Genomic DNA, 25181 nt, shown 5'->3' on the forward strand with positions numbered 1-25181 from the left:
GACCCCAACCAACGCAAGCAGGCCTTCGACTACTGCCAGAACATCCGCTCCTCTCCTCAGGGCTGGAGCTTCGTCCTGGAGAGCCTTTCCCCCAACATGCCCCCCACCGTCGCCCATTGGTGTCTTGGCGTCATCAGCGAGACCCTCGACGATCCCAGCCGCTACCCTGCGGCCTTCTCCGCGGAGCAAGTCGCCGCCATCCGGGGGAAGATCCTAGAGTACTTTTCTGTAGCTACGTTTCCGGAGCGCTACGCCAACGACGCAGCCGTCGCCCACGCCTCCGCGTTTCCTACTTATCTCCTCAACAAGCTCTGCCAGGTCGTCGTGTCCCTCATTGGCGCTGATTACCCGCACGCGTGGCCCTCCGCATTCCAGGAAACACTGCTTCCGCTGGCAGACTCGCCGCAGGCCACGTCAGCCTCGACCATGATGTTTTTTCGCATGCTCCGCGGCTTGGACGATGATATTACCAGCGTGCGTGCCACCCAGATTAGCGAGAGAAGACGCCAGGTATCGATACGTGTCAAGGATGCCATGCGCGACGACTGCATCGCTACCATAGTGGCAAAGTGCAGCGACATGATCACAGGCTCGCCCTTCGCGCCTCAGGCCTTCGATATCATCGCCCGGTATGTTGAGTGGGTCGATATTAACCTCATAGCCCAGCAGAAATTGCTCAGCCCGATGTACGCTGCAATTACGTCGCAAGCATACTGCGAGCCCAGAGGCGCGGCGGCGGCTGCGCTCAGCGCTATTATTCTCAAGCGAATGAACGCAGAGTCTAAGCTGGAGCTGATGAACGCCCTGAAGTTGGAGGCGCTCCTAAGGTCGATTCCCGTCAGGCAAATCTGTGCAAACGTTGAGGAGCCGGGGGACCCGGGACTGGAGCTACAAAGCGGTCGCGTGCAGGTAGCCGCGCTGGTCAATACAGTTGCTGGGGCGGCCCTGGATATATTGAAGGAAGTTTTAAGGGGGAAAACCAAGTTTAATAATAGCGCGAAGACGGAGTTAGAAGCCGGCGCCATTGCTCAAGTGGCCCTGCCGGTTGCACTGGGCTTTTTACATGAGGATGATGAAGACATCTCGGCACAGATTTTGAAGTGTGTCTCGACCTATGTCAACGTATTTGCGCAAGCGGCAGAGACAGACGAGGAGGGGTCTTCAAAGGATGGCGTTTCCGCCATGGTCGCCATCTTGAAAGCAGTCGAGGATCGCGCCGTACTACCTCGTGACTTTGATCCTCATGAATTTGAGAGGCGCCATCCCTTCACAGAAGTTCGACGAATGCTTATTGACAATGTGTTTAGAAGCGTCGCAAGGGCTTTTGGGGACCTTTGCACGGAATTCCTCACCAGTTTATTTCGAAAAGCGTGGGCATCAGGCAACGAGCTTTCCATTGAGCTGGCTTTCGCTTTACTCGTTTCATTTGTAGCGGAAGGCCCTATCTCACCAGATTTCGAGGAACTGCAGCAGATGGTTATCGAAAACCCCCCAAAATGTATGAAGTTTGGGACAAACGTTTCCGCTACTTCTATTGACAAGCCTCAAGCCACTCACTTGCATCAGCTCGAGCTCGTGTCCAAGCATTACTTTGCATTGGTCGGAAGGTCTGATCGCCTCTTTTTGAGACAAGAGGACAACACTTTGTTTCGAGCCTTGCTGCCGGTGTTTTTTGATGAGAGAGGGCTGGGGCACAAATGCTCGATGGTCGTGAGGAGCTCTGCTGCGCATGCTCTTCTCAAGTTCACGAAGCTCTTGCGCTACCTGCTGTCGAAGAGCCATCTCAGAGACATGATCATTGCTGCCGAAGCGCACATGTTCCCTGTAGGAAACCCGGCTTACACACAGAATGACCAAATGGAAGTTTTCGAATCCGTTGGTTATCTTCTTGGGACGGACACAAAGTGGGAAGAGTCTTTGAAATGCCTCACAGCTATCCTGGGAAAAGTGCTTGAAGGTTTTCAAAGTAATGATCCCGAGGTTGTGATCGGCTACATCACGGCAGCAGGGTCGCTCTCGAAAGGATTTGGAGGTGATTCTAGACCACTTTTAATGTTAAAAGAGACAGAGCCCTCGTACCCACCAGGAGGGGTGAGAAATGACACAGCGCAATCTCTAGCAAAGATGCAGCCCCCATCGGCTTTGGCTCTCAAAGTGCAAGAGATTTGGATCAACTGCCTTGAGGCTGCTATGAAGGCATCAAAGCCAGCTTTGCAAATCGGCACGCAGCACACGGAACTTCGTGCGCGACTAGTGGGCTTTCTCCACCGCATGGTTGATACAATTGGCGCTCCGGTGCTGCCGTTCATCGAAGACCAAGTTGGACAATTGGTCCACACAGCTTCAACGGCTGTGGAGCTTCATGTCACTCTGAGCCTCATCTCTCAAATTGTGACCAAATTTGCAGGGGATGCCCAATCAATTGCTTTATCTACGTATGCCCCGCTTGTGCGAAAAGTCCACGAATATTCAGTTGTTTTGGACCCAACTACCTTGCTGGCTATATCGGAGGAGAGTCGAGAAGCAGCAGACATGCATCGCGCGTACACATACTTTTTGCATGCTCTTGTAAGAACAAAGTTGTTCACGGTGCTTCTATTCCCGGAACATCTGCCGCTGCTTGGACAAGTTATGTCGTACGTCCTGTCAAATGCTATCGGTGAGTCGTTGGATTCACGAGAGGCTGGGCCAGTCATGAAGATGTCTCTGCACATGTTGGGAGATCTAGTCAAGGCTTGGATAGGGCCTCAAAACGACAACAGTCCGCCCGGGTTTCGCCAGTTCGCTCTAAAGGAGTGTGCGAATGCAGCAATGACGAGCGCTGTACGTGGGACGGTTTTCAGGGTTGGAGACACAGAGGGGGGAGAGGCGACCAGTGTCCTGACGGAAATTGCCAGTTTGCAGCAAACGTGTGCTAGTCACCTGGGGCAGGATTTTGCGAGGGCCGTGCAACAAGGTCCCTGGAATACATTACCACGGGAGAACGTGAACGATTATTTATCTGCACTGTATTCAGGGGCTCCATTACCATCACTAGTACCTGCCCTTGCGACGCTATCACAGCAACTTCGAATCCTAAGCAATCGGTAGGGGCGTGGTCTGTCGGGGATTGAATCGCCGCTTGTACCATCAGGGCCGTAGATGTATAGAACAGGCCGTCCTCGCCCGAATATTTTTTTCTCTGTAGCCGCCGGTGGGCTGCAGAGTTGTAGATTACTACCAAGTTTGAGAATTAAGGGCACAGCTTGGTACGACTACAAAAATGCTAACACAGAGCTCTCTCCACATTGTAAATAACCAAAGACTCAATCTATCGCAGAAGAAACGCTTTTACACAATGATGCTACACGAGCACGGCCACACGGGGACCACGCCAGAATACAAATCACAATCAAATACGCACCTCTGAATGCGACATTCTCATTCGCATGGGCACCAAGGCGTTAGCCTAATTTAGTAGCGGTAATAGAGTTATTTGCACCCAGATCCTCACCCGGGGTATACTGCTCATTGTTGTTACAATCCAGCATCCTTTCAATAGTGCTCGCTGTCCTCGACATAGGCTGCAGCGACGCATTAAACGCTTGCATCCCATCTCCAAGCTTATCTGTACTGAGAGAGAGGTGTAGCGTACTCGGGATCTTAATCATTCCATTACTCGCCATTGACGACGGCAGCAGTCCAGGCCCATCCGAGCCCGCCATGATCCTATCCAGCATGTCACTCGACATCGAAAACCTCAACATCGACCCATTCCCCTTCAACAGTCCCGGCTGCTGTGCGACATTGCCCACTGGGGCATTTCCGCTGGCGCCGCCCTTCAACTGCGAGTTCTCCAGTCTCAGCGCCTCGTTCGTTGCACGTAGCGCAAGAATTTCGCTCTCGGCCACTTGGCACCTCTCTTGCAGCGAGCTGGCCTGCTCCAACAATTCATCCACCTCCTCCCCCACCTCCTGAATCGTCTTCCTCTGCCTCTCCCGACTACGTGCGGCCGACAGTCTGTTCCTCAAGCGGCGCTTGTGTAACATGATATCCCTTTCATCCTCGGTCATCTTTCTCGACTTGGCGGCTGTGCTTCCTCTCAAGTCCTTGAGGTCCGCTGCGTCGAAGCGGGCCTCTTCCTCTTTCGTCATGCGATGCCTTCGAATTTTTCCGATGCGCCCCGTCCCAGGACCTATGGGACTCCCGGATGGCCTCTGGCCATCCCCTAAGCGACGCTCGCCTGCATCCAAATCAGGACTCGCGCCGTGCGTCGAAACGGACGGGGTGGAGTCTGTCATGTCGGGGCTCCCGTCGCGAAGCGGCGGGGGTAGAGGAGCGTGGCGCAAGCGTGGCCTCGGCGTTGAGTCATCAGCACCGAACAAGGAGTCCGCATGATCTTCAATCTTGATGGCTGTGGGGCGGGCCGCGGCGGGGTTGTAGTGAGCCGCGGTCTTGGGCGCCGGTGGGTAGGGTACAGTATGACGGACTTGGCGCTGCGGCTGGTGGTCGACAGATACATACGAGCAACGCGGGGATGTATAGAGTGGGGCCGAGCGCGAGGCCATGATGCGGCGCTGCCATTCCAGGTCCTTCGCGCAGCGGGCGATATTAGAATCACGGAGGCGTTGCATCTCGCAAAGCTCTGAGCTGATGGAGCCGATGGAGCGCATGGTCATGGCGGTGAGAGCGAGACTCTCAGGGGGGTTGGGGGGTGCGAAGGGGAGAATTAGTGGGAAGGGGGGGAAGGGAGGGGTGCGTGGCGGTTGAGGTTTGCGGCGCGTCGACGAGGTTGGTGGCTTAAATGAGATGGACTTCGGTCGCGGAGCGTGACGGGGGTGAGCACCTCGGCGCATGTCCTTAGTGACGCAAAAAATCTCCGGGCGAGATGAAGTTGGTGATTGGTTGGAGAAGGGACGTGGCGTACGTGGCGGATATCTCTGGAGGGAGATCTGGCCCAGAAGGGCAGGAGTGGGTGTAATCTCGACAGCAATCTTTCGCATAGCAAATTATATCTGACGTCAGCTGACGCGCAGAGAAATGAAGGACTTACGCTGGCGTCACGCCTATAGACGTTGCGTGATGGTCATGTGAGCCTGTGTGTCGATCACGCCAAAAGACTGGCAGACGCAAAATGTCGCGCTGGCGAGATACCGCCAGCAGATGTGTGAATGTCATGCGGCGCTGGCTCTCGCAGTGACTTCCAGGTGGCGGCTGCGCGGCGGAAACATGACGGGGGAAGGCCCAGAGTGTCAAGGTGGCCCAACGCAGCCCGAAGAACTGCCGACCGGGACGACGGTGGTTCTTGGTACAGTGCACTGCCGCGCACAAGTACGCATGTGCATAGTGTAAGGTCCGGGCGGAAGGCATAGCTTGTTTCGGCTAAACTAAAGTGTCGACGTAGCTCGACTTGTGTCAAGGTTAAATGAGAGTAGGGCATGTCGGGCGATCAAGGAACTAACGCAGACATGGGTTCCTTCGCTGGCACAAGACGATGGGAACGAACCTTCATGTGGCTAGGCTTGTCCATGGGGCGGGTGTGTCTCTGCGTAATGGTAGAATCTGGGCGCAGAAACCTGCAGCCTCTGATTGCGGGTGCCAACGCGATTTGAAAAAGATCCCACGGGCAGACACAGACTGGTGCGCTCGAAGGATTGGTAGGGGGACAGAAGCAAATGGCAATATTCGGATTTGCTTTGGAAATATTGAAATGAGATTGTTTAGGCGTGTTGAGCGGTTTTGCGCAAATATCTCGGACAACTAAAAAATTATATATATCAACGCGCTGGCCAATAGGATTAACCAGGCGAAGCTCTGAAAACGAAATACATTCGGGCAACTTCAACACACAACTGGACATAACTGCCGCTGCTGCATTCCTTTGTAAGCTGCACATGTGCGAAGAACTCTGAGGTCCTCGCCTGGAGCGAAGCCGGCGCGAGCGAAGCCGGCGCGAGCGATGCGCACCCGCAGGTATGCAACGAGGTGTAAAAAAAAAGTATGAAAATTATGTCCCGCTGCGCTTACGGTCAGACGAGCTGACGCATTCGGCAAGGGCCAAAGTTTCTCCGCATGCCTTCCCCAACCCGGCACGGCGGGCGCACGCAGAGGCTTAAAAAAAACGACATTTCCTGAGCGTCACACTGTCACTTGGCCCTTTATCTGCGCGCGACGCGCAATTCCCGTCGCACACCAGCTGGCATTCACGCATCTAGAAAAACCTTTTTTCCCCCGCACCGGCGCCCGGCTTGTCGATGCCTTCCCTGCTGCCGCCGTGCCTACGAGTACGCCCCGTCCGGCTGTAACTCACTCCGCCGCACATGCGCGGCTGAGCGGCAGCGCGGGGCCCTTCAGTGCCGTGCTAGAGTAGCACAGGCCGCGTTGCGCCTCCTGCGAAGGGCCATGCGCAACGTAGATTTGTCTGCTGTTGTCCAGTGTACAGTACTGTAGCGGCAAGACGTCAGTCGAACCCGCATCTCAACCGACGAGATACAGTACCGAAGCGTGTACTGTACAGTAGAACTTGAAAACTTTTGTCCGTCCGTCCCGCGTGTTTAGGGGCAGCGGTTATTTATAGCAGCTGCCGCACCAAGTGGGCCGGCCTTCAAGTTGTATGATTTCAAACGAATTCACCAGGCTCATCCTGCGCACTCGCTTGGCCAATGGCACAGGACGCACAGTACTTGTACAGTATGCGGGGTTCGATGAAACAAAGGGCGTACAGCCTTTGCGGAGTCACATTCTGCATACCGTAAACTTTATATTCAACGTGCTGTACGTTCATCCGCGAATGCGCAGTTGGCGACAGAAGAGAACGGCCTGCGCACACTGCAGCGGAGATCGAGGTTGGGCAGGGGTACGGCTGGTAGGAAGGGAGAGCCCCCCGTCATACAACAGTAGTGATGAGAGTAGCGAGCTAGGGTTTTCTGTCGCCCGTCTCGCGGATTTCGTCTTGCGGTATTGCTGAACCCAGTGGGCCAGAGTTAGCTGTTCTTGCCTCGTGGACTGTTTACATGGACATGAATTCACCCCCAGGACGCAAATATCTCCGCCGTCAATCAGACGAATCCACCAGGAGCGCCCCACGTTTTTCCGGTTATGAGTGGGGAAGACGGGCGCATCGCGAGACGGGGCGCGCATCTGCTGAGCCGGAGAAACTTCCCGCTGCGCGCCAGCTACAAGTACTGATACTGTAGCTGCTGGCTCAGCGAGGGTTTGCTTCCGCTGTGACACCGCGGCAGCTCGGCGCGGTGGACAAGTTGCTGTGGACGCTGTCACGCGAAAGCCACCCTGCGAATCCCGCGCCGAGTTTGCCCTGTCGCAGTGCTTCGCTTGATGCGCCGCGTGCGCATCCAGTTAAGTTGCGGCAATGACGAAGGTAAATGATCATTCGAAGCTTCGCTGCACTTCATACTCTGCGCATGTGCGGCCCCGCGAGCATGACCGGGGCCTGATCGCTTCATATATATCGCCACCATATCCAATGGTCGGAGGCAAAGTGGCGTGGTGGGGTTGGGTATGCCACCGTTTGTCGCGTCGTGCCATTGGATACTGTAGCAGGATGCAGTACAGTATGAGAACCTCTGTATCTCGCACGTGTACACGTGCGAAGGGAAAGGAGCCCAATCAATTGCAACTACATCATGCTCGAGTAAGTTGCAGAATCTATGTAATTAATCGGCTGCCTTCCAGCTGTGCCACAGTTGAGCCCCCCAACTGGCATTGGATTCCGAGCGCTACCCTCGCCAATTGCCTTTTCGGTCTATCACACGCCTCCGAGCCGTCCTCTTTATCTTCACCCTCATCCCCATCCTCATCGACCCCACTTCACTCCACCACACCCCCTGCAGCAATGGGTAATGGCCAGAGCGGCATGCCGCCGGGCGGTCCACCTGGCGACAACCAGCAAGACAAGAAGAAGAAGAAGTACGAGCCTCCCCCGGGCCCTACTCGCGTCGGTCGCAAGAAGAAGAGGCGTGGTCCCGAGGTTGCCGCCAAGCTCCCCAACATCACCCCGACTGCCAAATGCCGGTTACGTATGCTAAAGCTGGAGCGCGTGAAGGACTATCTCCTCATGGAGGAAGAGTTCGTCACAAATCAGGAGCGCTACAAACCGCGCGAGGAGCGCACCGAGGAAGATCGATCCAAGGTCGAGGATATTCGCGGCACCCCCATGGGTGTGGGTACGCTGGAGGAAATCATTGATGATGATCATGCGATTGTTTCGTCCGCTGTCGGCCCAGAGTACTATGTTTACATTACTTCGTTTGTGGACAAGGATCAGTTGGAGCCAGGCAGCTCCGTGCTGCTGCATCAGAAAGTCCTCAGCGTTGTGGGTATGCTGGCTGATGATGCCGACCCGATGGTCAGCGTGATGAAGGTTGATAAGGCACCGTTGGAAAGCTATGCGGACATTGGCGGGCTGGAGGACCAAATCCAGGAGATCAAAGAGGCCGTCGAGCTGCCGCTGACTCATCCGGAACTCTACGAGGACATGGGCATCAAGCCTCCAAAGGGTGTGATCTTGTACGGCGAGCCGGGGACCGGAAAGACTCTTCTGGCAAAGGCAGTTGCAAACAGCACGTCAGCGTCGTTTTTGAGGGTCGTCGGGTCCGAATTGATTCAAAAGTATTTGGGAGACGGGCCCAAGCTTGTGCGAGAACTATTTCGTGTGGCGGAGGACATGGCGCCGTCCATTGTGTTTATTGATGAGATTGATGCCGTTGGGACGAAGAGGTATGACACCACCTCTAGTGGGGAGAGGGAGATTCAGAGGACTATGCTCGAGTTGCTAAATCAGCTTGATGGGTTTGATAGTAGGGGAGATGTTAAGGTGCTGTTGGCTACCAATCGCATTGAAACTCTTGATCCGGCGCTGCTTCGGCCTGGCCGTATCGATCGTAAGATTGAATTCCCGCTGCCTGACGAGAAGACGAAGCGCAGAATTTTCACTATTCATACCGGGCGCATGACACTGGCCCAGGACGTTAAGCTGGAGGAGTTCGTCATGAGCAAGGATGACTTGAGTGGAGCTGACATCAAAGCAATTTGCACAGAGGCTGGGCTGATGGCTTTGCGTGAAAGGCGGATGAAGGTGATGCACGCAGATTTCAGAAAGGCGAGGGAAAACGTTTTGTACAAGAAGAACCAGGGCGTTCCTGAAGGGCTATACTTGTAAGTCTGCTAAACTAGCCTCTTAGAATCTTTCGCTGGTAACAATTCGTATCTATCGTTTCAACGGCGATGGGTACCAAAGGTCCCCAGTAAAGTCCCCGCCCTGCACGTTTCATCTTACTTCATATCAACTCCGTGATATGTTGCAACAGTGCTGTTAGCTTGTTACCGCGACTGCGTGCGGATGAGTCGTTATCAGAAGCAATGCTTCAGTCTCACGAGTGCACAAGAAAAAAGCTTGACTCTTTCCGAGTGCGTGGCCCTGGTGCGGCGACGACGTGATTCAAAGGATTCGGTGTGGATATGTCATGTCAAGCTTCTCCAACTCGAGCCCTACCTCATTCTGACCATGAACTGCACCTAAGGACCTACGAGACATGTGTGGGTTCAGACATTGGTGCTTGACTCGGCGTTTCAATGCCAAGAATGGTGTCCATCAGCTCGTTTCGTAATATTCCGTGTGGGTCAAAAATGGCGCAGATGGCTTTGAATGCCTCTGTAGGGTACTTGTGAAATGTTCTTGTTCGCAATCGAGTCTTTCCCTCCTCCGTATCTGGCAACTCAACCTTTGCCCAGTGCTCAACAGCACTTGCGTTCTTCCAAAGTCGTTCCTCGCACAAACTCTTGTACTCCTTGAATGCGCCAGTGATTCGCTCGCGTGTTTCGTTGCCGAGAGATGCATCTGGAAGATACATAATGATGCCAACCCAGGAGTAAATATCTGCAAGCTCCTTCGGCGGCTTTTCTCCGGCAGGAGACATTGGCGAGTGACTCGGAGCAGACCACCTCTGTTCGATCGGTGCTGGGGCTGGAATTCCTTCCTTTTCAATCAACTCCAGCAAGTCTTGAACGAACTGTACGTCTGAGTTCTTCGCGTCATTCGAAGGAGCTGGAAATGCTACTTCCGAAACCCACTGTTGTCCTCCGCAGTCAAACTGCAAAATCCTATCTGACCAGTCCACTCGCGTTCCTTCAGACCGTTTCCAGAACTCAGCCTCTGCGAGGTTGACCTTTTTCACCCACTCAACGTTTAGAGGGTCCAACGCCAGAAGCTCATCTCGTAGAGAGGTGAAACCTAGTTCTACTATCTGAACATCAGTTAGGTTGCAATCAGGATGGCTTCGCAAGAGTTTTCGCGGAGCAGCAAGACGCTCACTGTCATTGTACTTGCTATAGCGAAGAAACACGTCGGACCTTGCTCCCTTGTACGGGTTGCAGGTAACTACCACGACGTATTTCGTGTGAGGAATCCACATGTAACGCAAGTGGCGATTCTTAGCCATCAATGACTTGTGCTGAGTTTGCACTTCAGCCCGCGTAGTGACATAAGTCTCCTCGATGAGCTTATGTGCCGGGACGCACTGCAACGTAACCTCAGCGACAATTCCAATCATTCCGAGCGCAGTTCTCGCCAGCTGAAATAGCGAGGGGTCGTCGTCGTCAATTGACAGCTCCAGCTCCCCCGCAGCTGGGGTGATAACCTTCAGGCCAATAACCTGTTCATCCACCGGCGGAATTTTCGCCCCGCTACCATGTGCCCCAACCTGTGTAAACCCCCCAATCTGTTGCTCAGTAATTGATGCGAAATTCTGTAGCGTCAAACCGTGCGGTCGCAACGCATCGACGACCTGATTAACCCTTGCACCTGCTTGCACTTTGACTTGCTTCTTCTCTTTGTCAATCTCGAGAATCTTGTCCAACAAGACGAGATTGACCATGCCACCTTTTTCAAGTGCCAACCCGTTTGGACTGAGCGCTGAGCCCACCGGACGCAGTTTCCGTCTCCGAATGTGTGCGTTCTTCACAAGCGCTCTTAGCTCCTCCATCGTCTCTGGTTGGTAATAACGTCTCGTTTCGACGGTGTGGGTACCGGACCAGTTTATTACTTCATGAAGCTCGGTATCGTCTTCCGGAGTATCCGGCGGTCGCCATTCGCCCTCGTACTCCGCGAGGTGCATACCCACAGCGACAGCTCCAGTGGCACACATGATATGCGCAAGAGCGTTCCGGAAATTGGCATTCTTTCCAGTAGTGTCGCCCGTACACTTGATGGCTCGATCACGACGCACTGCAATGCTGGCAGAGAGAGCGCGGATGGTTGTGTTGCGGATGTTGACATTGTGCATTTGCCGAAAGTCCCGAACGCGGGGAAGGACATGCCGAGATAGCCTGAAGCTGGATTGCATTGTTTCTGTATTCCGGTCTCCCGAACGAACGTTGCAAAACCCCTTCCTTGATGGAGCTAAGGTGCGACTGTAATCGAGATTAGACAATGTGATTAACGGAGACGAAATCGAAAGTTATGCTACGCTCGTGTTTCCACTTGAGGGCGAGACTCGACGCAATACAAAATTAGTTGAAATAAAAGAAACATTTCCATTGGCTGTATCGCTACATCCTTCGACTTTCCATGCTAGCTCTAGCTACAGTGTACTAGATTGGTCGCTGCGGTCAAGCCCAATCCGGGATTAAGAGCACATACACATCCTAATTGCGGCAATTTGCTATTAAATCAAATCAAACCCACGTTTCTGTGCTTCGTCCACGTTGATGAGGCTTGAGCGTTAATCTGCTTGCGGAGATCTTTCCTTAGAAAGAAGCGAGACATTTCGACATGAGCCCATGCCCCAACTTCAACAAGTCAGAGACGCGCGCATGTTCCGCAAAGAAAACCATTCATAGGAAAACTTTAGACAACAGGTGGTCATTTGACATGAAAGTGAGTTCATTTTTGATTGCGCTCCGCGTGTATTCCGGGGGAAAAAAAAGATGTCCACGTAAAAGTCAGACCCGCCAACAGCTCAAAAAAATTTCTAGGAAAGACTTTTACACTTCAACAGTACCATGACATATCTTAAATGATGAGGTTCCCCAGCGACTAGACCCGCAAATTGGACTGTTAAGGGCGGGAAACATCTGCACACGGAACGAAGATAAACCTGTCATACAAAACTGTCAACGGGTTACACTCAAAACAACAAGTTGCCAAGCCCAACGTTAAGCGTATCAAGGATGGACGTATGGGTCGCCACCGAAGTGCCGATAAGAACCAGAAGTCCGAGCATGGCGACACGGGAGTTCCACAACTCAGCACCCTTGGTCAATCCTAACTCGAAGGGCGGGAAGAGACCCGCTGGAGCCTCATCTTTCTCCCCAGGCTGCAGCAAGAGCTTATCTTGGAAAGAGAAGGGTGCCAATGCGGCAGCAATAGAGACGAGCAGGACGTGGATGTGAGCGACGAGGATAATTGCCCTTTCTGTGCTGATCGGTTGGAAGTCGCCGAGCTCAGCGATAACACCCCATTGCTTGAAATCCAGCGGGACGTCGGCGTCGGGGATTAGGCCATGGCCCTTGCAGTAGCCCGTGAGAACGAGGACGAGAAAGCCGAACATGGCGTGACGGCCGTTCCAGCGCTCGGCTTTCACGGTCGCTCCCCAGCCGCGCTCGGCGAAGAATGGAAAGTCCTTCTTGAAGTCTGACATGGCTTCGGTGAAGACCGGGAGCACTTGCATGCGGACGCCGGTGGCGTGGCGGACGACAGGGGCGGCGGAGACACGGGCACCATGAATGCAGCTGCGGGAAAGGATGGAGGGGCGGACGAGGAGGGTGGGGGCGACGAAAGCCATGATTGCGGGTGGGGGAATGAGGAAGTGGGAGAGTGGGAGAGGTTGCGGAGGAGAGGAGTGGGCAGGGGTAGGCGGAGGTGGCTGCAGGTGCGGACAGGATGGGTAGCGATAAAAGTATATATACAACAGGAGGTCTTGTGTGATATTGTAAGGGTTTCTGGGGGCATTGATGAGAGGGCCGGAGACGTTGCTTGAGGCCATGCTCACCAGGAGTGAGGAGGCGGATATCTCCTGGGAATTTCGAGCGAGCTCCAAACGGATGGCTCCCGTGCCCTGTCTTAGACGCCATCCCCACCTGATATTTCTTCAAAATGCCAATAAATTGGTGACACTTGGATTAGCGCCGGGATCTTTCAGGCAATCTGTCCCAAATTGTTTGCTCATACTGTACGTTTCTGGATACTGTACCTCCCAAAAAAATATGCTACAATGCAGAAACACTGCCCACTTCTACCTGTAGATACATATCCTAGCACAGTACCCGCCCTTCACAGCCATTGAGATCAGGAACTACGGAGAAAGCGCTCTTTTAAAAGCTGGCGATTGCCATGACCATTGTTGACTATTCGTGACTTCGTAAAGAAGTCATCTATCATGTATGAAGTGCAAAGGAGGCCTCTCTAATTTTCTGGAGAGAATTACATGGACTCTCCTGGGCTCTTCGAAGTCTCTGATTTTGGAGAAAATTACATGGACTCTCCTGGGCTCTCTGAAGTCTACTCTCTTTTATGCAATATCCTATCCTAGTAGCTTGTAGCTGTGGTAGTATAAATAGTGGTTCGGCTACAAGAAAAAAAGAAGGTATCGGACTGACACCGGATCTGATCCCCCTCAACGTTTGTTTCAACGGCAATAGCGCTCTTTTCACGACTTGTCTAAATCATGTTCACACATTGTTATTTTTCAATGATATGTGAACACATCAACAGAGAGAACGACAGCGTCTGCAATGTTCGTTTTTTCAATGCATGTGCACTGCACGATGAAGCGACGGATAGCAACTTCAAATAAATGCGAATGTTGTCGAGCTCTTCTTCTCTGCATACAGCACTACACGTGTAAGCGTCTTGTAGGTCACCTGAGAGATCGCGTTCACAGCGATCCCAGTACCTTATATATATAGTTGTCCTCATTTCTTCTCCTCAGTGCCTTATTTGTCCCTTTCGACTGCTGTACTGTCTAGCAGATCACTTTTAGCTTGTTATTTTGTGCTTTGCATGTGCACGGTAAAGGTATCAATGTAAAAAACGTAACTGACCCAGATGATGTACTTCGAATGTTTGAATATATTAAAATTGCTGATGTAACTTATCGCAGATGTAAATGTCTGAACCAGGAAGCGGATAAAGTCCCCGGTTCCACAACCAGATGACTATACGTTGACCAAACCTCATATGTGCGCTCTGCCTGAATACCAAAAAAAGAAGATATGTCTGTTCTAATGCACCATCCAGCCTATCTGAACTACATGCCTCGTTAAAACAGCTCGGCTACGAGCTATTCGCCTTGCGGGCATTCCTTCTGCTTCCCACGTCTGTTACATTTGCGTTAAAATTATTTTTGATAAGGTTTCCTCTTGCACTACTTCTTGTATTATAAACCCTTCCAGGGCAATGTTCTCAATGCCCTTGTGTTTTCCTTCCGACTCCTATCTGCCTCGGTAGCGTTGCTAGCCATTCGCTAAACATTGTACTGTACAGAATAATGATTGTTAACGGCAACTGCATATTTGGACGTGGAAAATATCAATCACAGAGGCCTATATCGTGTTTCGTCCTTTCTGTCTGGGCGTTTTATTCTGTGTCCATTCCGGAGCAGATTATAATAATGTTTACTCTGTAGAGCATTCTATGCTGGGCAGATACGGCCGGGATGCACCACGCTGCATGGGTTCAAGATTTTAGTGACGTGAAGCAGCTGGCATAAACTGTGTATGACTTTGAAGTACTCCAACAAATTACGTTTTCATATTTGCATCTTGAATGACACATCATGAACCCTGGTATCCTAGTCCTCCAAAGCAGAAAGATCGAATCAGCTATGCATACTATCTGTTCAACCGGTTTCTGCTTCTTTCTACTTTTAGCATTATTACTAAACCTTCCTCTAAAAGTCTCATGCCTCCATCACAGGATCCTCGATTTATAGCTGAAATAGGCTTCCAAGCCCGATCGTCTCTGCTCCCACACATGTAGCCGTTCTCATCTTATATCCGCCGTACAATTCCAGAACTATTCTGCAATGGCAGCCCTGCGTCGTATTAAAAAAAAAGACATGTACCTTCAACTTCGACATTGTTGTTGTGCTGAGGAGTTTGGTCTTTCTTTCAACTCTAGATCGACTCCCTTTCATCATTGGTTTTCTTCATCCCATTATCACATCGTAGTTTCACTTTGTAGATCAAAAGCTATCTACGTCATCCCTCGCGTTGAGCATCCTTCCATCTTCAGTGCACTCTTTGCTTGACTTGAAAGTGGGAATTTAAAGTGCGGAGAAAAAACTGGAAGTGAAATTGTTGTCTTTTGCGAGTGGTAAATTTTCTTAATCCTGTGAGGGATCATGACGAAGATCAGAAGAAAAATATGTTCATTCTGCTGAGATCCAGGTAAATACGATTAGTAGCGATGTGTTTTGTGGTTGATATTTATGAGTGTCTATGTATGTTTGTGTTTTCAGTCGTAACAACTTATTGACTCATTTCGTCAAATCATTTCCTTATTTTGACAATATCGTGCAAAAGGTATCTCAAAATTATAAAGCTTTCAAGCCTTTGTGTTGCTGTTAAGATTGTTTGGTTTCAAAGCAAGCGGAAAAAAAAAAAAATCAAGTTTCTATTTCTCGCCTTCTACAAATTTTGGCGATTGTTGTCATTGAGATCGTCGTTACTTTCAACAGATTGAAGGCATGCAAAAAGTAAAGAGCAACGAAGGGCGTTGAGTGGGAAGAATAAAGAACAAGACGTGTTGGTCAACAAGAAGAGGGGGGTGGGTAATGCAAAGAAAATTACACTACGCTAAGCTGCTAATTTCGCTCGGTACTTTGGTTAGGTACCCGGCGGGGGTGAAACCCGGGGCGTCGCAGGCGTGCAGTGCCGATTGAATCGGCAACCTATTGTTCACGGAACCACGAGCACCCTTCTCCCATCAACGGACCCTGTGACGACAAAGTGTCGGCGTGACGAAAAATTAAATGTGATACATCCTGTCCTGGAGTGCTCATGCGATTTGCAAGCCAACTACATATTACAGTAAATCGAATATCTTTATGGCGCGCGAATGCTGACATGCATCGTCTTAAAATGAAAGGTGAGAAGGAGTTGTGAATGCATTCCAAAAGAAGTGAGAAACGACTGATGGTCTCCACTGTTTGATGAGAAAGAAGAATATACAAAAAGAGAGAACCAGCTTAAAAGGTAGAAGCAACAGTAGTAAAGACTGTTTTGTTGTCCAATAAGGCTGAAGTATCAGATGTGCAATGATTATATCATTTGTTAAGGACCCATGGTAGATAATATCTACTAGATATACATGTGAGATGCTTAGACCCCTTAAGTGCTGCTTCGTGTCCAACAGTATGAATATCTTCTAGTTCCACTTCCCTTTAGCCGTTTTCCGATCGTATGTAAGAAAAACACATGACTGCTATCCATATTTCATTCTTCTAACCGAAATTTAAAGATGTGCGTCCCCCCAGTTAGAGATACAGTATCTGTGTTATGCGTCATGACTGCGTTCTTGCGTGTCGCAGGTCCTAAAAGGATGCTAAAAATTGACGCAAGATTCAATATTAAAGATGACGTTCTGCGTTATTTTGCGAACATACTTTGAAGCAGTGAATTATCCATCCCTCTTTGAAGTGAGTGCCTACTGATACGGACAGGTGAAGGTCGTGGGGAATTTGTTAAGGTACTTCAAATGTGATAGCTACAGAAGAGTATCATACATCCAAAAACGTGCACCGTGCGCGAACATACGAACATCTGACTATGTATACCCGCATCTGGAAAATCAAGTCCCACAAACACTGTCCCAGGCCTTCGCTTTCGACTCTGGCACCCTTCTCAACGGCGGTCGTTTCAAAAAACTGCTCAACGGCTCTGGTGTGGAACGTTTACGTCTCCATTTATTGTGAAGGCATGGTGAGAGACAATCCTCTTAATGTATCTACATCGCAAAGCAAACATTTAGGTCCAAGCATACTTAACTCGTGGACTGCAGAGAAATCTCAAAAAAATCAGAAAAAAGTTAGCAGGACTGCAGTCGGGTGATCACTGAAGTTCTGATGTGTGCATGTCTCAGTTTCTATGGTCGATGTTCGCCTAAAGGCAAAACGGTCGTCTTATCACAGTTGAATGATATTCCGATAGAGCTAACATGAAATCATCACCGGCAAGCACGCAGCAGAAAACAAGGAGTGGAGTCTTACCTTAACTCAGAAACGCCATTGGAGCATACCAACGGATGCATACGCATTTCCACGTGAAGGCACGTCGCCTTTCATTTCAGCGATAATTCGTCGCTATTCTTGATTGATCCGTTCTTTAATCCGGAGTAGCTCTCATGCGTCTCCACGACTACATCAGTCGCAAACTGTGCCCCCTTTGCCTCTCCACCGTAAGCGTACTCATTCTCGCCCTTCCCTTCTGCAGTCTTGTACAACCTGAACCATTCTCTAATGGCACTTACCTTACCCGGCATAAAACACTCAACATCCGCAATGTCATTCATCTTGTCGGCTAGCGGATCATCGCAATTGATGGCAATGACCTTCCAGTCAATCTCGCCTTCATCCAGAAGGGCAAGACACCCCAAGATCTTGACCGGGTACACTGCGCCGAATGGCATGACCCTTTCTCCAATCTCCGTGACGTCCACCGGATCGCCGTCTCCGCCGATTTTGAGTTCTTCGTGTACATTTTCGGGATCCTCCCAGGTCTGCGGAATGGAACCGTAGTTGATAAGGCTAGGTCCGTACTTGTAGAAACGAAGCGCACCGTTCTTGACGTCCTGCTTGATCGGAGTGTAGAGCTCATCAGTAGCGATCTCCATCTTGGCTTGAGTGCCGCGCGGGATCTCGTTGACAAAGTTGATAATGCGTTTGTTGGAGCTGTCCGGGAAGACTATAATATCATGCCACGGGGACATGTCCTTCCCAGAGGCGTTCTTGTAGAACAGCCGGTACTCGAAAGTATTTTCCATACCAGCCGGTTCGGTCTGGATGGCGAGGGTCGATACCGCATCGGCGGACATGCGAACCTGCGCATACTGTGCGTGCGATCGCCGAAAGACCGACAGCGGCAGGGCTGGGCGCGAACATAGTGAACGCGATGCGATTGCAGATAACAAGAGCACGCCTGAGGCGCCCGAGACAAAGGCAGGGCGGTTCATGGTGGGTGTGGGAGAAAGGTGGACCTCAGTTGTCGATGATGGGATTTGAGAGATGGGACTGTGACCGACATGGTCATCGTGTAGATCGTGATGGGGGGTTTGTATGGGAGGAGGGGCAAAGGCAAGGCGCATGAGATTGGGCATATGGGCGGAAGAAAAAGCGACAGAACACTTGTGGCTGTCAGACCCTGCGGCGTCCATAGCGTCCATAGATCTGATCCATAATATTGATTCAATATTCTTAGGACAAGATCACCGATCATAACAGTGACATGTGGACAAGGGAGACCAGATCATTGATCGCCAACTACTGTAGCAGTACAGTACTGAACACATAATATGTAATACTATTACGGAAGGGTCTCTGAAGTTGCTTTTCTCACCTCAGGCGAAACGTCCGCAAGAAGTTTCTTGGCAAGAGCAATCCCTCCTTCACTGACCACACCCGCCTCGTCTTCTGCGATCGATCGTACCGCTTCCTTCATGCACCCATCCCACAAATCTGTGTCCCACCCCTCCTCTTCCACGGCCCTCAAAAGATGCACCATCCCAAAATCCAACTTCAACGTACTGATCACCCGCACTGACTCCTCCACGCATTTCCACATGTCTGTCGCGCTCCCCACCTTGCGACAGCACTCCGACTCCCATCCCATTCGTTCCCGAAATGCGTCAGTTATCGCGCGCTTCCCTTCTTCTCCATACGCTTCCACGACTTCTCTGCCACTTCCCGCATACCTTCTCCCTGATTCTTCGTCACGGGGCTTCCATCTCGCTCGGATGCCGGCGGCAACGGTTTCCACAGCCTTCGATGCCCGAAGTGCCTCCGCCCTCGCCATCCCCCTTAGAGCTTTCACCCATTCCAAGTCCTCGCTCTGCGTCGCTAAAGCTATCCGTCCAGCCAGCTTCCCTAACCCAGCGTCTCCAAACGCATCTTCATATTCCTTCGGGTACTGCGTTCTCCACTTCCTAAACCAAACAATCAAAGATTCAATCGACCTCACATCGCTCATCACATCTTCCAACACGTCCTCCCCCGCCTCCGCCTCCGCCTCCGCCTCCGGAACCTCCAGACTCGGCAACCGCGACCTGCCAAACTCGTCTGTCCCCCCGTGCAAGCACGTCTTCACCGCCTCCGCTTCCACGGCCAGCCTCTCCAGAAACCTCCCGCGCGCTGCGACAATGTCCGCCTCTTTCTCCTTGAGCATATCCACCACGTCATCGACATGCGCCGAAAGCGCGCCGTAGAACGCGAGCCGTCTCTTCGCACCCGCAATCTCGCCATCAATCTCCACGGCAACGGCGGAGCCACTTCGCTCAGCCTGCTCCATCTGGCGCATTTTCCCCTCCGCCAACTCCTGCCTCGCCACCCATTCCAACGTCGCCTCGCGCGCCGCGCGCAGACATGCCGAGAATCCCCCCCCGCGACGTCGGCGCTCGTCCGCCTCGCGCACGATCTGCCGCGCCTTCTCCTGCGCAATCGCGTCGGCGTCTCGTTGCACACCATGTCCGGCTCGTCGAAGCTGCTCGAGCTCCCATTCTCCATCGCTTCCTTCCTCCTCCGCATCCCCTGTCGCGTCGGCGTCTTTCATGACTGCATCTCCCTCGAGCGGAATGTACTCCGCATCGGTCACGCCAGTAAAGTCGTCAACGACTACGACATCATCTTCAGCGACGACATTCGCTCGGCCTATCGTCGCGTCCCGCCACTCTGCAGAAAACGGATCCGGCCGCAATTGCGCACCGACGAGATCACTCGCACCTTTTCCGGCAGGGTCTTCTTTAAACTTGGCCGAATTCTCTCCCAGTTTTGCCTCTCTTAACGCAAGCTCCGCGTCCTCCAAACTGGTGGTTTTAGATCCACCCTTCCCCTCGACATTTGGCACGAACTGCTCATCCGCGGCAACGTCACTTACAGGTGGAGGTAAATTGTTGCCCTTCCTTTTCAGCTCAGCGATAGTCTCTGGCGTGTATCTCTGCTTCTCTGGCGAGGTGGACACTGGGGCAGTCTCATACCCCGGAATCGTCGGCGGGGCACGCAGACCTTTTCGCTTCCTCGCGGGTGTCGCTGCGCGTATGCTGAGGCTGGCCGGGGGTTTTCGATCGGGTCTAGAATCAGACGATGCCGGGTTCGGGGCGGAGGATGACGGGGGCGGCGAGGAAGGGAGAGAAGAAAGCCTCGTGCGACCTCGACGCTTAGTCGGCTTTCGACGACGGTGCAGTGGCGGGTCGGACTCCATGATCAGGTCGTGGCCTTGAGAGCCGCAGAAGGCTTCGTAGACTGCATCGATAGGCGCGGGCTCATGGAATGGAATGACAAGCGCGAGGAGCAAGGGGTTGGGCGGGTGCGGTGGTGGGGTACCGTTGTTAGACTGCAGTGTGCTGTTGACATCATAGGGTATGAGCGCAGAGTGGGAGCGCCCTGGGACTTTCGTCGCTGCACAGCAGTGACTGTGCATGGTCGCGCGAAATTTGCCATCGGGGATCTGGATTAAAGTGAGTGATCGCGATTTGCCGACCACGCGTCTCGTCTGCAGTAACTTTACAGTACGTGTACTTGATACAGGGGGCCTCCGTAATAGTGCGCTCTTTGTTAGTACATTTACGTCAATAGTGCGCTTTTCAGGCCATGTCACCGATTCTGAAACGTGTACAACTGTACGCTTGATATGCCAGCAATGCAGCTGTAGCGCGCCTTAGAACCCACGCCGCCGCTTGTTCCCCGAGAAGACATCTGCGGTATCAGCCACCACCGGCATCCTTATCTGCACTGCCGTGCTCATCATCATGGCAAACGTGAGCTCATCGAAACCGAAGGCACAGGGCAAAAGATTAACGTTGGCACAGAAAGGAAAAGTCCTTGAATCTCATGAGAATGGGGAAACAGTTTATGGAGTTGCTGCATCTTTTGGTTGCAGTGTGCGCCTTGTGCAGAAGATTAGAACTGAATCGGCGTTAGTTCAAAGAAAAATGCAAGAGCATAGCCACAACATGCAGTTCAAAACCTTTCCAGCTGCGCGGTTCCCAGACATTGACCGTTCGCTGTTCGACTTTGTTCACATTGCTCGAGCAGGGAAACTGCCGATCTCTGCTGCCACACTGCAGCAACGTGCCTTACGGATCCGAGACAAAATGCTCTCAGCAACAGTTACCTCATGATCAGCACAGTAGACTGCAAAATTCACAGGGGCAAGTCAGGGTTTGCGCCGTGCGAAACGTGCACTTTTTGGTGCTTATTACGACCATAGAAAGAGGAACCGCCAGACGCTCATTGCAGAGCATTTCATGTCGTACAGTAAATGAGCTTTGCTGTTGCTTCTTTAGTGCATGACGTCAGTAGTGCGTTTTGTGAGGCCTGGCACAGGGGTGCACTATTACGGGGGGTCTACTGTACTCCCGTGGGAGCCTTGTCAAGCGTCGAGGCACCCACGGGAGGAGAATCAAGTAAACTTATGTAGCCTCAAGGAGGCGTCAAGAGGTTTTCGGGGTGATCTACTGTACGACTATATCGTTTTGCTTCGCCCCTGGCACCACTCTCGCTTCCTCGCTAGTACACTGTACCATTCGCCGCCGATCCCTCGCGGGAGTTTGATCTACCGTTCCACGCGCGAAGAGACTCCTTCGTGGATTTGAGCGACAGACTTTGTTGCCGCGAGTCACTCTACGGTGTGCGGGTCGCACCTGTTCTGATTTATCAAAAGCAGAAGGGCTCGCGGCTCAAGATTATTACGGATTCTGTACACGTGTACCATATAATATAGAAAAAAACTGAATAAATTATGGTACATACAGCATTCGGTCAGAGCCGCGTACAGTGCAGAATTGACCTACTGCACCGTATTTGCTCATACTGTACAGCACTGTATTTCCCCGCTTCCGATAGAGCACCTTCGCGCACCTACATTGCAATACAGGAGAAAATCTCTGTCCACACGCTCCCTCTGCCCATCGAAGGGGTCCATCAGCGGCAACACCCCAACGAGCCCTGGACGGCCCTCAGACCAGTGGCTGATGAGCCATCATGAATGGGAAATTCAAGCAATGCCAATATCGAAATCAGCTGCTATGGAGTCGTGCTACGTGACATTCACGGCACGACAAACCCCGACATCAAAGCACAGCGCAACGCTTGCAACGACACGTAGGGTAAACTTGTCAATTCTATTGGCTTCCCCACCCCAATTGAAATGTCCGTCCCGTCCAACTCTTGCGGAGCAACAAGCGAGATCTTACAGCTCACCACTCGTGTTTCTCGCAGCGGTAGAAGGTGATGTCACCTACGAAAAAAATGAAATATGGTGCTGCCCACCCACCATATTTCATTTTTTTCGTAAGGGCCACCATGTCCCCAGCCGGAGCTTCTTGTATGCGTCACCCTCGCAATGCTTGCGAAAGTCAGCAGCGTGAAGCTGGAATAAAAATCTGAAAGATGCCTGGTGGGCAGCAGCAATGCCGTCGAGAGTAGGACTTTCGACCGACGCCTGAACTCGCGATTGCTCCTCGGCCCGGAGACAATTCAACCCGTGTTGCTAAACTGCTCTCACGACTGCTTCACAAGTGACAGACTACAAATTGGGCTTGCGTACTTTTCTTGTTATGACTCCTTTAAAAGGAAGAGGGCAGCCTCGATATACGAATGTATATGCACATATATACATTCCTATATATATACATTGTCTTGAGTTTTACACCCTGGAAAAGTCTGTCTGCGATGTAACGTCGTTTGTAGGTCAGGGTGGTATGAGTGGACACGCGCGGCTAGTCTGCTGTGCTACGTCACGAATAATCGCGAGGCCCATTAAGTCATTAAGGTGCAAAAGTGGCCAGGGGATCTGCCGCGATTCGCCAGGAGATGGGAGTCTGGACTGGGGGCGCGATGCGGAGCTGGGGAGGACATAGCATCTTTAACTTACCCTTCCTTTGAGCACAACCAATGCACACCTTTGGTTGCCATGCACGTCCAGGGATGCAACGCGGTGCGGATTACTACTGACAATTCTAAACGGGAGCGCTGAGGAAATCGGTTTCCGTCAAAAAAATTCTACACATACGAGGTGAGAATGCATTTATGTACTCTTTTTCTCTTTATCATCAAGAAAAACCTTTTGCTATTGTGGCTGTATACAACATCTTCATTTCTTCTTCCATACTTGTTTGCGCTTAAAGATTCGAACGAGACCCTCGCGTGCTACGCCTGCGCCACCGCCAGGGGCTGCTTTTTGCGGGAATCTCGTTGTGGTGTTCCTGTGGTGACGGGGAATGCGAACCTAACTGATGAATTTTCCCTGATATTAGTCTGTGTACGCCCGTGACGCTGCCAGAGCCGAAGCTCGACTGCCTCGTGGTGCGAGAATTGGTGCGTGAGAAGTAGTCGTTAGTGCGGTCCATGCGCATGGTACTGGCTGGGCGAGTGTCCACGGACACGGAGGTTGGGAACGATGGGACGACGGGGGTGTCTTCCGTCGTGCTCGATCTTGACTTGACCGTTGACCCCGTGCTGATCCTGGAGAAAACTGTGGCCGAGTGGCGCGGGTTCATGGCGTCTTTTTTAACATCTACTGTATAGGGGAGTGGGGCAATGTTGACGCCGCTGACCCCAAAATGAAAGCGCTTCTCGATCCGCGAGGGCTCCAGAGAGATTCCGGGGGTGTGGGTTATGAAGCGATGAATGAGGCGGACCGCCAGCACGGATGCACGAAATCGAACAAGGCTGTCGCTCATGGCGCCAAAGTTGTTGGATAGGGAAATTGATTTGGTGGCAGTTTCGAGGTGGTCTGTGCCTTGCAGCAGCAGGCGGGGCTCTTGGAACCATGGGTGGAACATGACGGTTTCTGCGGTGGGACGCTTCCTACGATCAGGATTGAGCAAACTGCGGATGAGGGAGATGGCAGATTGTGAGACCTGGCCAAAGCCGCGTTTTGAAAAGTGGAGCCTGGCAGCTCGGGCCTGTTTAAAAACGTCGGGAGGGTAGTCGCCTTCAAACGGGAGCTCGAGGCTGAGAATGTTGTACAAGGTGACACCGGCAGCCCACATGTCGATCTCGGTGCCAAAGACGACCTCGCGGTCTCCCTGGCGGGTTCTAGTCATGATGGAGGCCTCCGGGGCGAGGTACTCCGGGGTGCCGACGATTTGTCGTGCCGAGTCGGGATCATCCAAAACGCAGGCCAAGCTGAAGTCTGAGAGCTTTGCGGTCTCGGGCCAGTGGGAGTCATCGGCGACATCGAGGAAAATGTTCTGCGGCTTGACGTTGCGGTGAGCAATGCCGCGGCGGTGGAGATGCGAGAGAGCGTCGAACAACCTGCGCATTATCATTCGGGCCTGAGGTTCCGAGAGTGGGGCGTTCTTCTTAATTAGGCGGCGGTCAAGCGGGCCGCCACTCATGAGCTCCATGACGACGAAAAGATCAAACGGAGACTCGAAAATGTTCAAGGTTTGAACGATACATGGATGCTGAATGGTCATGCGAATGATGACCTCCTTCTCCGCAAACTCGCGGTCGGTAGAGCGAGCCTTGTCCTTATTCATAATCTTAACAGCGGCATGATCGCCACTCGAGGTATCAAAGGCGAAGACGACCTCTGAGCTCCTTCCTTTCCCCAGCTGCTTGTGTGTAACGAGCCTATAATAGTCGTCGACCCTTCGATTGGCGTACTCAAAAGCCTGGCGACAGACGCGCAGGTCCGACTCGGAGGCCCACTGGATCCAGGCGCGGTGGGCCGGGGCGCGTATGTAGCACTCGAAGCGGGCCGAGGTGAGGGTGAGCGAGGCGCCGGTGACCGGGAACGAGACGAGGGCGGAGCGCGGGTTGTCCGTGGCGCACACGACGAGGTTGGACGAGCGCAGGATGACGAAGCGGCGCACGGCGCGCGACAGCTTGCCCAGACGGACCATGGCCCAGCCCGAGAACGAGCGCGTGGGGCCCGACAGCACGGCCATGGCCGACTTTGCCGACTTGGACGCCGCCGCGTGGTAGTGTAGGTGCTCCATGCGCGCGGGAAGGGGGGCGCGCGCGCGG

At 52.3% G+C, this 25181-nt stretch overlaps 8 protein-coding genes; 4 read left to right on the forward strand and 4 right to left on the reverse strand.

The window, feature by feature from the left end:
* The first annotated feature begins 795 nt into the window (after positions 1 to 795).
* CHC_T00000688001 (hypothetical protein) lies at positions 796 to 3090 on the forward strand. Its single transcript, XM_005710457.1, has one exon. It carries the CDS (start codon positions 796 to 798, stop codon positions 3088 to 3090), a length of 2295 nt encoding a protein of 764 aa, XP_005710514.1.
* A 51-nt stretch (positions 3091 to 3141) lies between these two features.
* CHC_T00000689001 (hypothetical protein) lies at positions 3142 to 3297 on the forward strand. Its single transcript, XM_005710458.1, has one exon. The coding sequence runs from the start codon at positions 3142 to 3144 to the stop codon at positions 3295 to 3297; it is 156 nt and encodes a 51-aa protein (XP_005710515.1).
* Positions 3298 to 3311: 14 nt separating this feature from the next.
* CHC_T00000690001 (hypothetical protein) lies at positions 3312 to 4982 on the reverse strand. XM_005710459.1 is given in 2 exon segments: positions 3312 to 3443; positions 3444 to 4982. 1 exon segment carries the CDS (start codon positions 4980 to 4982, stop codon positions 3444 to 3446), a length of 1539 nt encoding a protein of 512 aa, XP_005710516.1. The 3' UTR covers positions 3312 to 3443.
* A 2570-nt stretch (positions 4983 to 7552) lies between these two features.
* On the forward strand, positions 7553 to 9273 carry CHC_T00008263001 (26S proteasome ATP-dependent regulatory subunit). XM_005710460.1 is given in 3 exon segments: positions 7553 to 7831; positions 7832 to 9157; positions 9158 to 9273. 1 exon segment carries the CDS (start codon positions 7832 to 7834, stop codon positions 9155 to 9157), a length of 1326 nt encoding a protein of 441 aa, XP_005710517.1. The 5' UTR covers positions 7553 to 7831; the 3' UTR covers positions 9158 to 9273.
* A 64-nt stretch (positions 9274 to 9337) lies between these two features.
* CHC_T00000691001 (hypothetical protein) lies at positions 9338 to 9517 on the forward strand. Its single transcript, XM_005710461.1, has one exon. The coding sequence runs from the start codon at positions 9338 to 9340 to the stop codon at positions 9515 to 9517; it is 180 nt and encodes a 59-aa protein (XP_005710518.1).
* Positions 9518 to 9521: 4 nt separating this feature from the next.
* Positions 9522 to 11339, reverse strand: CHC_T00000692001 (hypothetical protein). Its single transcript, XM_005710462.1, has one exon. It carries the CDS (start codon positions 11337 to 11339, stop codon positions 9522 to 9524), a length of 1818 nt encoding a protein of 605 aa, XP_005710519.1.
* A 7043-nt stretch (positions 11340 to 18382) lies between these two features.
* On the reverse strand, positions 18383 to 20625 carry CHC_T00000693001 (hypothetical protein). XM_005710463.1 is given in 2 exon segments: positions 18383 to 18516; positions 18517 to 20625. 1 exon segment carries the CDS (start codon positions 20623 to 20625, stop codon positions 18517 to 18519), a length of 2109 nt encoding a protein of 702 aa, XP_005710520.1. The 3' UTR covers positions 18383 to 18516.
* A 2565-nt stretch (positions 20626 to 23190) lies between these two features.
* On the reverse strand, positions 23191 to 25153 carry CHC_T00008658001 (Serine/threonine protein pseudokinase Rhodoplastic). XM_005710464.1 is given in 2 exon segments: positions 23191 to 23326; positions 23327 to 25153. The coding sequence occupies 1 exon segment, from the start codon at positions 25151 to 25153 to the stop codon at positions 23327 to 23329; it is 1827 nt and encodes a 608-aa protein (XP_005710521.1). The 3' UTR covers positions 23191 to 23326.
* Between the last annotated feature and the right edge of the window lie 28 nt (positions 25154 to 25181).

Source organism: Chondrus crispus, genomic scaffold (genome assembly GCF_000350225.1).
Source record: "Chondrus crispus Stackhouse genomic scaffold, scaffold_577, whole genome shotgun sequence".
Taxonomy (NCBI): Eukaryota; Rhodophyta; class Florideophyceae; order Gigartinales; family Gigartinaceae; genus Chondrus; species Chondrus crispus.

Bases quoted from the DNA above. Each gene is read 5' to 3' on its own strand.
- CHC_T00000688001 (XM_005710457.1), top strand. From the start codon at position 796: ATGAACGCCCTGAAGTTGGAGGCGCTCCTAAGGTCGATTCCCGTCAGG.
- CHC_T00000689001 (XM_005710458.1), top strand. From the start codon at position 3,142: ATGTATAGAACAGGCCGTCCTCGCCCGAATATTTTTTTCTCTGTAGCC.
- CHC_T00000690001 (XM_005710459.1), bottom strand. From the start codon at position 4,982: ATGCGAAAGATTGCTGTCGAGATTACACCCACTCCTGCCCTTCTGGGC.
- CHC_T00008263001 (XM_005710460.1), top strand. From the start codon at position 7,832: ATGGGTAATGGCCAGAGCGGCATGCCGCCGGGCGGTCCACCTGGCGAC.
- CHC_T00000691001 (XM_005710461.1), top strand. From the start codon at position 9,338: ATGAGTCGTTATCAGAAGCAATGCTTCAGTCTCACGAGTGCACAAGAA.
- CHC_T00000692001 (XM_005710462.1), bottom strand. From the start codon at position 11,339: ATGCAATCCAGCTTCAGGCTATCTCGGCATGTCCTTCCCCGCGTTCGG.
- CHC_T00000693001 (XM_005710463.1), bottom strand. From the start codon at position 20,625: ATGCACAGTCACTGCTGTGCAGCGACGAAAGTCCCAGGGCGCTCCCAC.
- CHC_T00008658001 (XM_005710464.1), bottom strand. From the start codon at position 25,153: ATGGAGCACCTACACTACCACGCGGCGGCGTCCAAGTCGGCAAAGTCG.